The sequence below is a fragment of the Chrysochloris asiatica genome, unplaced genomic scaffold (assembly GCF_000296735.1).
Source record: "Chrysochloris asiatica unplaced genomic scaffold, ChrAsi1.0 scaffold00042, whole genome shotgun sequence".
In the NCBI taxonomy this organism is placed as follows: Eukaryota; Metazoa; Chordata; class Mammalia; order Afrosoricida; family Chrysochloridae; genus Chrysochloris; species Chrysochloris asiatica.
In genome coordinates this window covers 20,920,962-20,934,294 of record NW_006408560.1, presented here as the reverse complement: position 1 = coordinate 20,934,294, position 13,333 = coordinate 20,920,962, and the positions used below count along the sequence as shown (strand labels likewise).

The window sequence follows — 13,333 nt, the reverse complement described above, 5'->3', positions numbered from 1 at the left end:
AGCCTAAGTGCCCATCTATGGAAGAATGGATAAACAAACTTTGGTACATACACACAATAGAATATTATGCCACTGCATAACATGGATGAACCTTGAAGACATTATGCTGAATGAAATCAGTCAGTCACAAAAGGAGAAATACAACATAGAGCCATGACAAAAACAAAAATAATACAAAACAAACAACAAGGGAAAAAACCCAAATCCAGAAAACAATAAATGTTGGTGAAGATGTGGGCAACTTGGAACCCTTATATACTGTGGTTGAAATACTAAATGGTACAGTTGTTGTGGAAAACAGTATAAATAAGTAGTTAGATAGATGCTAACGTTCATTGCAGCCCTATTCAGCATAGTCAACCTAAATATTGGAAGCAACCTAAATGTTCATAAATAGATGACTGGATAAACAAAATGTGGTTCCTACATACAATGGAATACTCCTCAGCCAGTAGGAGAAATGAAATCTTGGTACATGCAACAGTATGGATGGAACTTGAAGACATTATGCTGAATGAAATAAGTGATTCACAAAAGGACAAACATTGTATGACCTCATTTATACAAAAAGTCCTGGTGTGGCACTTTGGGATAATGCAGAGTACTTCAAGGTCAGCTTGAACCTCAAGGTCTGCAGTTCAAACTCACCAGCTGCTCCTTGGAAATCCTATGCAGGGTTACTATGGGTCAGAACCAACTCGATGGTATGTAACAACAACAATACTTTTACAAATAGTTAAGAAAAGGAAACTATATAAAGACTAAAATTTATTAGTCAAATGCCATGGGCATGATAGACTGAAAAAGTGGCAGAGCTGGGGGTATATGGGGATGATTATTGTTTATGGAGTACTGAGCTTTTGTTACAGTGATGGAAAGATCACATTGATTAAGGGTAAATATTGTACAACTGACTAATTGAATTGCTGTCAGTGAGTTGTACACTCTAAAAAGTGAGTTAGCAGAAGTTATGTGAAAGATATATTTATAGCAATAACAAGAGTAGCCACTGAGCCCTGCTTGTAGATAATCAAATGCATTACTGGATTTGGTTCTTTGGTTTGGAGGTTTAGGGTCAATGTTTCCCGGGATAGTCCAGTTAATTAGTCTAATATTACTTCTATTCTGCCTCCTAGTTCTTTGAGTAGCGCCTGGGGTCTTAAAGGTTTTCCAAAGGAGGCTGTCCAAGCTACAACAATTGGTCTCTTTTTGTCAGGAGCAATAGAGAAAGAAGGAGTGTCAGGAAGAGGAAATGGAATGCCTGGCTAAATGCCTCCATGATCAACTGCCTTCTTAGCCCTGAAACTTAAAGAGCTAGATGGTGCCTGTCTACTGTTACCAAATGTTTTTATCTAAGATTCCACAGGAGAATCCTGATCAAAAGGAAAAATTCATAGAATTTTAAATTCTCATGGAATCCAGAATTTCTGGAACTATGGATCCTGGATGGACCCCTGAAATATTGTCCTAAGGTCATCTTTAAACCTTGAAATATCCCATGAAGTCTTCCTTAACCTAAAAGCAGTTTAATTAGAAAGAATGCTTGCCTTGAGCTTTGTGCTCTTCAAAAGAACTATCAAGATCAGATCAAATTGACAACAGCACCTCAAAAGATTAGATAGAAAACTTAGGTGTCAGTGAGTTTATGTTAATGGAGGAGGAAGAACTCAAAATGGGAGAGTGAGCGTGGTTGCAGAACTTGAAGAATGTAATCTATGTCATTGATTTATACACATAGAGTTGTGTCAGTGCATGTTCTGCTGTGCATATTCTTAACAATGACAACAACAACAAAAAATTTAGAATGTTTAAAAATTCATAAGTCAATCTTGCTTCAGCAGTCTTCATGATGGTAGGACCCAGAGAATGAATCCTGGTAAGGAAACTCTTCAACTCAGCTTGGGGTCTTGTGATAACTCTTGGAGCTAGATAACATCAAATGACTCGACAAATGTGCTCAGTGTCATGTCCATTGTGGGAGTTGAGGAAGTATTATAAAAAATGAGGTTAGAACACAGGAAATGATGAAAGGCTATATCCAAGTTACTCAATTAAACACACAAAGGAAACAGAACAGTTTGAGAAATAGAGCTCAAGAGGCAAGATTGGTAGGGTTTTAATAGCTCTGCCACCCATTTTATCATCTGGAGGCAAGCTCAAATTTGATAAATTCTTTGCCACATTGAACCTATGGAGTCTAAGTCACACTGATTCTTCAGGTTTTTGACCAATGGCCTTCATGTGTAACTATTGCTTGTCTGTTAGTGATGGCCTGCATGTTGCTATGATGCTGAATAGTTGTCAGTGGAGCTTCCAGACTAAGATGGACTAAGAAGAAAGGCCTGATGATATACTTCTGACACTCAGACAAGAACAATCCAGTGGATCACAGTGAAACTGATCTGTCACAGATCATAGGGATGGTGCAGGACCAGGTAGCTTTTTCTACTATTGTTCATGGGGTTGCCAGGAGTTAGGACTGATTCAATGGCAGCTAACAATAGCAACAACATATGGAGAAACCCTGGAGGATATCAGGTAAACCAAGTCCTAGCCAAGGAAAAACCAGTTGCTGAGATTACTCTCATCCAACCTAACAGAAGAACAACATGTAGGCAGTCCCATAGTTACCATAACAACCCAAAGTTACTGATCAATCCCTGTAAATCCTAGTATATTAAAAGTTTGAGATCTACGCAGTGGTTCATAATTACAAACGGACATTACTTTGCAGTGCACATCAAAACATTATTTTTATTATTACTCTACTATGTTAAAGATATTTTAGTGTATCTGAAAGTGTTTCTTTAATGTTTTTATGCTTAGAAAGATGTACTATAAATGATATACTAAGGCAAACATTTGACTAACTGACATTACATACCAACTGTACCTAACTGTTCTGATATGTATGGAACTTGTCATAATCCTGGTCTTCTTGTAGTGATAAGAATGTGATCGCTGATATGTATAAACACTTGTATTTTTTGGGAAAAAAAAAAAAGCTCTTCATGTCATGTGGAACTACTATGGGAAACCCTGGAAACAGCCTGTAACCACACCTGGTATGGGACTCAGGGATCTTTTCACAGAAGTTCCAGAAAACTATGCTTGAAATCACCCATAAGCCAGAAAATCACTGCAAGTTTTGTCATTTTATCTCACTAACATTGCACATAACAACAACAACAACAACAACAACATTGTGAAATACTAAAGGGTCATTTTACAAATGAAGGAAAAGGAAGTTCAAAAGGTTTACCCACCTTGCCTCAAGTCACTTCACTACAGTCATATTATGAACCTAGACTGGTCTCCAAAGTTAGCAGTCTGTGCATTCTATCACATCATTGTTTCACTAATCCATCTATCTTTTCATCAGATACTTATAAAATACCTGGTTTGTGGCATGCACTGTGCAAGAGATGGGGATACCAAAGTAAACAGACAAGCCCAACACTGTATGTCACTGTTAACATGTGCAAGGGTTAATGTGTGATTCTTTCCTGTAGCTCTGCTAGAATCCAGGAGGACGGCACCCCAACCAATAGTTATACATAGGACTTTGCAATGTGAGGTCAACACCTCTTACCCCAGGACTCTGTCTGAATCTGAGCTTGAGAGGTTGAACCAAAGAACTCTTGAAAGACAGAAGGTCCAAGGTGCCAGTTGTGAATTGTTGATAGAGAAGGACTTTGAGCAACTCAGACAGTTAGGATATCAAGTCTGGCTCCAGCAGATCTCTGGGCAAAACGTCTGCTACTTTCTCTGGCTCACATATGATCATAACTCATTTTTTTTTTTTTTTTTTGGTTGGGTGCATGTAATGGACTCTGACTCCCCCTCTTGGAGTCAACTTAACTTCATCTCCAAGGGAGTAGTAGCTCTTGCTGTTTGAAGCCTCACTGGCTCCCTCTGTAGAAGTTTTTTCTTCATGACTCTCTGCTTCCTGTTGGGGACGCACAAGGAACCTCCCTAACTCCCTTTGTACTTTCCCATCTTAATTCTGGTGAGATTAAAAACCTTATAAATTCATAATTTGATTGTTTCATCTTACAACATTCTTCCCATCTTCAGATCCTGTACCCAAGTTTGTCATAAAATTTGAGGTGAAAATTGAAGAGGATAAATGTCACATGCGTCTATCGTGTGAAATCGCGGACAAGACTGCAAACTACATCTGGTATAGAGATTCAGGACCCTTTCCACCGAAGCTTCAGAAAAGTATGCTTGAAATCACCACCACACCAGAAAATCACTCCACGTTTTATACCTGCCAAGTCAGCAATGATGTAAGCAGCAAGAACGACACAGTATTTTTCACTCCACCCTGTACTCTGGGTAAGAACTATCCCTGAGGGATCTGGGGAAATGAGATGGCCACAGGGTAACGAGTTTTCTCCTGAATAAAGAAGTGTGTGGAGATCCTACTCAGCCTCAGTGCTTGGGAGACTTGGGAGACTATTTCCAGTTCTGCTACTACCTCTTAGTAAGCTTACCTCATCCCATATCTGTGTCCCCATCTGCAAAGGACAGTTTGCATCAGAGCTATGAGGTCAGGATAATTATAGCATACTATGAACCATCAGGGTGACCATAGAGAGAAAGAACAAATGGCCTGTTAGGTCAGAGCTCAGGAGGACAGCTCAAACATTTTGAGCAGGTCAGAGTAACTTAACTTCATCTCTAAGGGAGTAGCTCTCACTGTTTGAAGCCTCACTGGCTCCCTCTGTAGAGGTCTCTTCTTCATGACTCTCTGCTTCCTGTTGGGGGCGCACAAGGAACCTCCCTAACTCCTTTTGTACTTTCCTGGAGGACAGTCTAAATCTAAGTAGATGAGCATGGGCAGGACTAGTGAACAGGGGTGAAAGCCATATCCTAGAGTAAAGGATAAGTTTCTACATAGGTTTCTACTCTCAAAAAAGTTTAGGTCAAGCTGTGGGTTCATTGTTCAGATTCCTCTGTGTCTCTTGGGAGGATTCATTCACTTGAGTACCATTCCTTGCTCTAGATTATGCCTGCACTGTGCTCTAATGAAGGAGCCCTGGTGGTACTGTAGGATAAGCATTGAACTGCTAAGCACAGGCCAGCAATTCAAACCCACCAGCTGCTGCTCCATGATGAGGCTTTCTGCTCCTGTAAACATTGATATCCTTGGAAGAGTTGCTGTGATTCCGAATGAACTTGGTGGCAGTAGGGTTGGTTTGGGTGCAATAATGTGGTAGCTAAGATCATGGGTTTTAGTGTCTGTGCCGTCATTTGATAGACAAGTTACATAACTTCTCTACTCCATGTCTTCTTAAGTAAAAGACAAAATAAAAATTAATAACTTATGGGATTCTAAGGAAGATTTAATGATACAATCCACGTATCCTACACAGAGGAGTATTTATCATTTAACAAGTTCCCAGTAAATGGTAACTAAACCAGGCTCAGTTTCTTGAACTCTATAGACACTAGGTGCTTTTGTTGTTGTTAAGTGCTGTCGAGTCGGTTCCAATCCATGGCGACCCTGTATAGGGTTTCTGAGGAGCAGCTGGTGAGCTTGAACAGCCTATCTTGCCGTTCAAATGGCTTTGCAGCCTGGCGCATTAACCCAAAGCACCACACCAGGACTCCAGGTGCTTTGGGAGACCCCTTCCCCTTAATAAATCTGGGTCAGTATCTCCAGCATTTCAGGTCCTATACCACCACTCACAGTTCTGAAGTCATATCATTGAGCCCTGGTGTACAAAGTCTTCCAAGACAACTCATACCTGGGAAGCCTTCATTTGTCTTCCAGTCCCTGCCATGTCTAGTCCTCAGGGATCAGACCTCTGGGGATATTGTTCTTTTCAGATTTTCCATGGCCCAGTATACTCTTCCCACCTATGTTTATTTCTTTACCTCTGCGTCCACACCTGGACATTGGAACCTGTACTCTTCTTTGCTATTATCAACTAATTGGTCATGCTACTTCTGATCTCTCCTAATATGTTACTACAGACCCAATGTGACAGTTAATTTTGGTGTCTGACCACAAGACCATAATTTAGCTGAAGGGTTTCCACAGCACCTTCATATCAATGCCACATCCTGAAGTCCACAAAAGGGAAAAGGTGCAAATCCTGTTACTTATAAAATGGGCTGTGGCTGCTCTCCTCAGAAAGGATGAAAGTAATAATATACCCACTTGTTTGAAAGGCTCAACTTATTTTGTCACTTTTTAGCCACCTCAAGTCATCCTAGAAAAAAATCCTTATCTGCTCCTCCATGTCATTCATTCTCTTTTTCATTTTCTTTTGTCCTCCCTTTCTTTCTTCCTTCCCTCTTCTTTCTCCCTCATTTCCTTTCTTCCTTCTTTCTCTTTTTACATTTCTTTCTTTCTATCTCTCCTCCTCTCTCTGCCTCCATTCTTTATCCCCTTCCTTTATTCTTTTATTCTTCCTCCCCCCCCTTCCTTCCTTCTTTCCTGTCTTCCTTCCTCCCTTTTAACCATTCTTTCCTATTCCCTCTTTCCTCCTAGTTGGTGCAGATGGTTAGAGGGTTAGAGAATCAGGAAGAAGGAATCCTTCCTTCCCTAAAGCCAGCTAACCCAAAGTAGCATACTATGGTACTTTGTCTATACCTGAAGCTCTTCCCTGCCTCACTGCTGTCCAGTGAAGAAAAGGGATTATTTCCCAGGATCACAGATAAACCAAAGTAATCTTGCAAGTCCCACAAAGGTAATGGTATTTAAGGGATTTCTGCACTCTTTGTATTTTACATTTGTGATGATTTTCTCAAGCACACTGGAACTAGATCCAAGGGGGAAGTTCATTTGTCTAGTGTAGGACCTCCCAGGCCCCCGTCTTCCATAACCTCCTCCCTGCCCCCGGCCAGCACATTAATCAAGAATTTTATGTTTTCTTAATACACATGGCTTTGGGATTTTGAATTGGTAAATATTCATGATGTGTGAAAAAAAGCACAAATCCCTACTGTATGATCTCAACCATCTAAAACTATGTATTCAGTTATGTGTATGTACACATAGGATGTCAAACTTGTCATCAAATCACCAAATTGAAAAAAAAAAATGAAAAAAGAATTTGATGTTTTCTTGTTCTTTCAGCCCGATCCTCTGGAGTATCTTGGATGGCAACTTGCTTATCAGTCATGGTACCTACCATTCTTGGCCTCCTATTTCTCTGAGAAGAGTTCTTCTAACCCAAGAATGAAACTTCAAGGCCCAAAAAGCCTTGCTTCATCAGCAACCATGCACAAGATCTCTTAACCAGCACAGGAGCTATATGGGTGGGGAATGCGTGTTATTGAAGAATCCATGATGGTTTTTAAATTAACTTTATTTTAACTACTGTTATTTTAGGAGTCTTGGTGGTACAATACTTACAGTACTTGGCTGTTAACTGAAAGTTTGGGGTTTTGAACCCACCAGCCATTTCATAATAGGAAGAGGTGGCAGTCTGTTTCCATAAAGATTTATATCCTTGGAAAGCCTTTGGGACAGTTCTGCCCTGTCCTGTAGGCACACTATTAGTCTAAATTAATTCGATAGCAATGGTTTGTCTGTTTTTTGTTAGTATTTTATTTAATATCTCCTAGTTGTTTATTGACACCTAAAGATACACATGTACTCTTCCCACGAGAATGGCCATAACATGCAGGAATTTTCTGAGTTGTTTAAGTAAATGTTTGATATAATATTCATCCAAGTGGATTCCTGGAGTTGCCCTAAATTTGTTAGACAGTGTCTGCTCATCAGCCTGGGCAAAGTGGAAAATTGGGACTCAAAGGGGGAAAATCCTGGGATTAAAGACCCCTGTGTGTCAGAAAAGCTGTGGAGTTAATTTGTATTATCTCTAACCCTTGCGCCAACATCCACGCTAAGCCTCTTGGGCTTCTAGCTCTCTCAAGCTCCCTTGGTCTTTGATTAAGCTCTGGCCTTTAAAAAAAATAGTTTTTAGCCTCTTCCAGCCCCTCAGAGGAAGACTCTCATTTAGGGTTCCTGGAATATGGGTTCAGGGTTACTATTCCAGAATTGAGCATGCATGTTACCACATAAGAAGGGTCCCTCCCAGCTCTTTCAGGAAATCTGAGTTTCCCCTCCTCCTCTTTTCACCATTGTTTCTGAGTGGAAAGCTTTCCAAGTCCTAGTTGTGTCATAGGAGCCAATGGACCATCACATTGACATGTTTATTATTTGTAGGTAGGGAGATTCTCCCCTGATATTGCACCTAGAATTTGAGTTTTAAGTCCCCTCTTTTAAGTGTCCCCTTGGGCTAGGGACTGAAAGGCCTAGTAAAAAATTTGCACCCCCCCCAAAAAAAAACAGTCCCACTATTGACCACTTTCTCCTTAAACCAGACCAATCTTCCCCACATCCCTCGAGCCCTTCACCTTCTTTGATCTCTTTTGTAATAAATAGATAATGCTGTGTATTTACCCAACACTACAATTTTTCTCCTGGGATACTAGAAAAACTCCTTTTCCCAGTTCTCCTTTCATCTACCCGGAGCCATGTGACTTTTCTGGTCAATAGAATGTAAGTAGATTTGACGTGGCCAGAAGTGAGGAACTCTGAAAAATGAAACAAAAAACTCAAGGCCCCTGGATCGGAAATATCACTTGGAGGGCCGCTGCCTGGAAACACATGGCAGGAAAATTTGAGTTTTGTCTGTTACCATAGGATAGTTTGGGCTCCCTAAAATACCCACCCCTTCCTCAGCTCAGCCTGCACTTCCATTCTAACCTCACCTCTGATCAGCCTCCATCCTCCAATATGACTGTCCAGACCTGCTTTCTGTAAGCAATCCTCTTCCCTTTTCTTGGTGGGACAAGACGTTGGGGATACAAGACCCCATACACCAAGAATTTGTGCCTACAGAAGTTGCTGCATCTGCCTTAAGTCTGGTTCTATTGACCCATCAGTGAACCTAGGAAAGCTAGGAAGCACATGCATGCACACCCACCTACATGCATGAGTAGAATGAAAGGACATTGCTGGAAACAGTATGAAGGAAAGAATGACCATTTACATCACATATGGAGTCTTGGTGTGGCTCTGTGGGTTAATGTGCTGGACTGCAAAGTCACTTTGAAACTCAAGGTTGGTAGCTCTAGCTCCTTGGAAACACTATTACAGGGTCGCTATGGGTCCGAATCGACTCAACAGCACTTAACAACAACAATGAACCTCACCTATAGTCATGTTCCTTGGTTGTTATGGAACAGGAATACCTCTGCAGACATCGCATTAGTTCTATCGGTTCTAGTTACTTGGAAATCAGAAGCAAATCATACCTTAGCAGGGAAGACCACGACAGCCCGGATTGCAGGCAGCACCAAATACATAATTTGTGCAAAATGAAAATGTAGGGCCCTTGTGCAAAAAGCAGGAAAAAAATGCCATTGAAGCTACTAAAATATTCCTTTCCTATGCAGTCTTTCTCCTTTCAAAGGGTGTTTTCCATGTGCCATTTAATGTCAGTCTAGGTAATGAAAAATGTAAATAATGAGTTTTGTCATTTATAAATATATTGTGACGTATCTATTTGAAATACAATATAAAACATTTAATTCACATATGGAATCATTTAAATTGCTCAATTAATGTTTCATAGCTTGTATACACATATGTGGAGTCCTGGTGTGGTGCTGTGGGTTAATATACTGGACTGCAATGTTGGTTTGAACCACAAGGTTGGTGGTTCAAACTCACCAGCTACTCATTGGAAACTCTAAACTCTATACAGGGTCACTATGGGTTGGAACCAACTCGACAGCACATAACAACAACACACATATATGTGAAGTCCTGGTATGGTGCTATAAGATAACGCTGGACTGCAAAGGTTGGCTTGAACCACAGGTTGGTGATTCAAACTCACCAGCCACTCCTTGGAAACCCTATACAGTGTCACTATGAGTCTGAACCAACTCAATGGCACTTAACACCACTAACAACACATATGCATATATATTTTATTCTTACTACCCAGGTTAAGGTGTCCTGGTATGGCACTGTGGGGTTAATGTGCCAGACTGCAAAGCTGTTTGAACTGCAAGGTCAGCAGTTCAAGCTCACCAGCTGCTCCTTGGAAACCCTTTACAGGGTTGCTACGAGTCACAACTGACTCAATGGCACTTAACAACAACAACCCAGGTTAAACACTTCACAAAGCTAACTCAACTATTTTTATTTTACTTTTTAATGCACCCACTTTCTACCAACATTCAGTGGAAGATGGTGGTTTCTATAACATGCTGACCTTGTGTTTACTTGAAGGCTTACTGAGTTCTCCCATAACATGGGTTCATTGGAATTTGGTGCTTCTGGGGCATCATGAATACTATATGTGAATGAAGTGATAAGGAACAGTGGGCACTATTACACCATATAACATACTGCACATGTTTTCTCTGATCTTGTATATGCTGTGTTATCCCAACAGACTTGACTTACAAAACACAAGTTGAAAGTTTAAATTATTAAGAATTTCAAGATGATGACTGCAGAGTATTAAACAAGTGCCGTGTTTCTCCTAATGCAGATCCTGCATAGATTGCACCCATGAAGCAGGACTTGTCTCAAGGGCACCTGGTATTCTATGTTTAAACAACTCCCTTCTCTGGAAAATTCAGCATGAGGACAAAGCCTGATTCTCAAATGCTTCCCTGTCTCTCATATTTTCCTATGCATCAAAATTTAGAGATGTAAATTTTGTGAACTCAAGCCTTTTGTCTGTATGCAAAGAGGACACCTTGGCACGCTAGGGAAATTCTTATCATACACATCCTCATGTGTCCTTAAGTCTTAGTATATAAATTGTTTCAGTCTCTCATTCCGCCAGTTCTGGAGAACTCTGCAACACTTCTCCCTTTAGCTCCACTGAAGCCTGTTTAAGCAAAACTTAAGATCTAGGATTAGATAATGGCTTCTCAAACTTTAACTTTCCAGAAAAATTCCTGAGAAGCCTGTTAAAATATGACTTGAGTTAGTCATAAATATTCAGTCACTATTAATATTTAGGAGCTCTGGTAGCGTAGGGGTTACGAATCGGGCTGCGAACCTTAAGGCCAATGGTTGGAAACTACCAGCTGCTCCGCGGGAGAAAGATGAGGCTTTCAACTCCCATAAAGATTTACACCCTCGGAAACCCTGTACAGGGTCGCTATGGATTGGAACTGACTCGACGGCACTTAACAACAACAACATTAATATTTACTGAGTGCCGACCAGTGCTTACTGCTAAGTCTCTATGCTAAAAACTGCTTCATGAGAGCTGCTGATATTGACTGAGGCCACTCTTGACCAAGGCTCTGTATCAAGCTCTGTATGATTGCTCTCCTTTAAAGAATGGGGTTGAGTGTTAGAAGAGGAATTTTTACCAAAATTCTTCCTTAGAGATTTGGACTTTAATGGCTTCTTTGTCTGAATTAATTCTAAACAACTCTTGCTGAGATTAAATTAGCTTTAGAAAGCATTCCATCCTCATCCTGACTTTGTAAGCAAAAATAATGGAATGACCCGCCTCCAGTGCCCTTGGGCTACATTCTAGGGCACTTGTTAAAGTGGTAGCCCCTACACCTGGAGAGGTTGTGTTCACCACGTTTTCCCCAACCCCATGTTAACCTCTTCAAAAGATAGCATGGTGGGGGAGGGGGCAGATTTAAACCAGAGCCACCTGCACCGGCAGGTAAATAGTAACCACAGACTCATTCTTTTTCATCAGCAGCTCTGCCCATCCCCCTGTGCTCCAACTGGCAAGCCCAAGCCCTTTGCTCAGTCCTCTCCCTCTCACTTAGTATCAGCCTTTCTTCCTTTCTGCACTATATCTTCCGCTTCCAAATTTCTCTCAGCTTCATTTTCTATTCCCATCATCTTGCTGTTCCTCTGTTCCACTCCATCCTTCTGATACATTTGTCTCATTACTCCTGCTTTATACCCAATCCTCACCATGTTGCTGTGTATTGTTGTGATGTTTCATCGCCTATGAAGATGTGCACAGATAGGAGGTGTTTTGGTTTGCTTGCTTCTTCCTCAGTGAAAAAGGAATATGGTATCCTCAACATGTGCTTTTCCAGCACACTGAGATCTGTACTCAGGAGGCCTGCCTGGACAGAAGCTCCTTAAGGAACAGACACCAAAACAAACAAATTGGCTTATTCTGTTAACAGTTCTTTTGTAAAAGGATTCTGGATGAGACTTTCTTTCTTTCCCTGTGCTTTATTGACTAATGCAAAGGCTTTTGATTGTGTGGATCATGACAAGCTATGGACCACATTATGGAAAATGAGTATTCTGGAACACTTAACTGTGCTCACAAGAAATCTGTACATAGACCAAGAGGCAGTTGTTCAAACAGAACAAGGGAACTCTGAATGGTTTAAAATTAGGGAAGGTGTGAGCCAGGGTTTTATTTTTTCACCATACTTGTCCAATCTGCATGCTGAGCAAATACTCTCAGAAGCTGGCTCATATCAAATAAAACAAACAAACAAACATGGCATTAAGTTTGGAGGAAGACTCATTAACAACCTCCCATATGCAGATCATACAACCTTGCTTGCTTAAAATGAGGAGGACTTAATTTGCATAGGAGCAATTAATGGTCTGTTCCACAATCTGCTGCTGGCCTTGTTTTGGCTGATGATATGGAGCTTTTCCACCATGTGCAGTCAATTTGATTTCTGTGTATTCCACCTGGTGAGGTCCATGAGTATATTTGTCTTTAAAAAAAAAAAATTATTGTGAACTGAGTGATAGTTTACATAGGAGAACATCAGCTTTAGACCATTGTTTCATTGCAATGCTTACAATCTTCTCTGTGAAATATTTGCTTCCATTCCCTCTGCTTTTCTTTTTTTGTTGGGGGTGGGGTGGGAAGATATACACAAACACTCAGGAATATATAATAATTTAAACAATGAAAGGGCACATTCTGCAAGCCTGTCTTCTGGCCATCAGCATTCAGTCCCTCTCTTTCCATGAGTCTAGAGTCCTCTGCTGCTCCTTCTCTCCACATCCTCATCTCTGTCTCCACCTCTGGTGCTGCTGCTTCTATGAATAGGGTCCCGAATTCCACTTGGTAGTCCTAGAGTCCTCTATTTCTGCACTGTAAGATTAACTACTACCCCATTTTTGTTACAAAATTTCTACCTTTACAGTTGTTACAGTCACAATTAGTTATGACAACAATTACTCACTATTGAATTGTAAGAATCTTATATCCCCATCTTTTTTCACCAGACCCGTTAAACAAGATGAAAACTATTTAGTGGGGACTCTACCTTCCCCTGCACACTTTGAAACTAAACTCCTCTTGAAAACTTGTAAGCCAGTCACTTCATG

General features: G+C 40.7%; 1 protein-coding gene across 1 annotated transcript in view; it reads left to right on the top strand.

Moving 5' to 3' along the window:
* Positions 1-7,173, top strand: part of CD48 (CD48 molecule) — a 19,187-nt gene extending 12,014 nt beyond the window's left edge. Inside the window, 2 exon segments of the mRNA XM_006878177.1 lie at positions 4,078-4,341; positions 7,094-7,173. Of these exon segments, the coding sequence (XP_006878239.1) occupies positions 4,078-4,341; positions 7,094-7,173 (344 nt within the window).
* Positions 7,174-13,333: the final 6,160 nt, after the last annotated feature.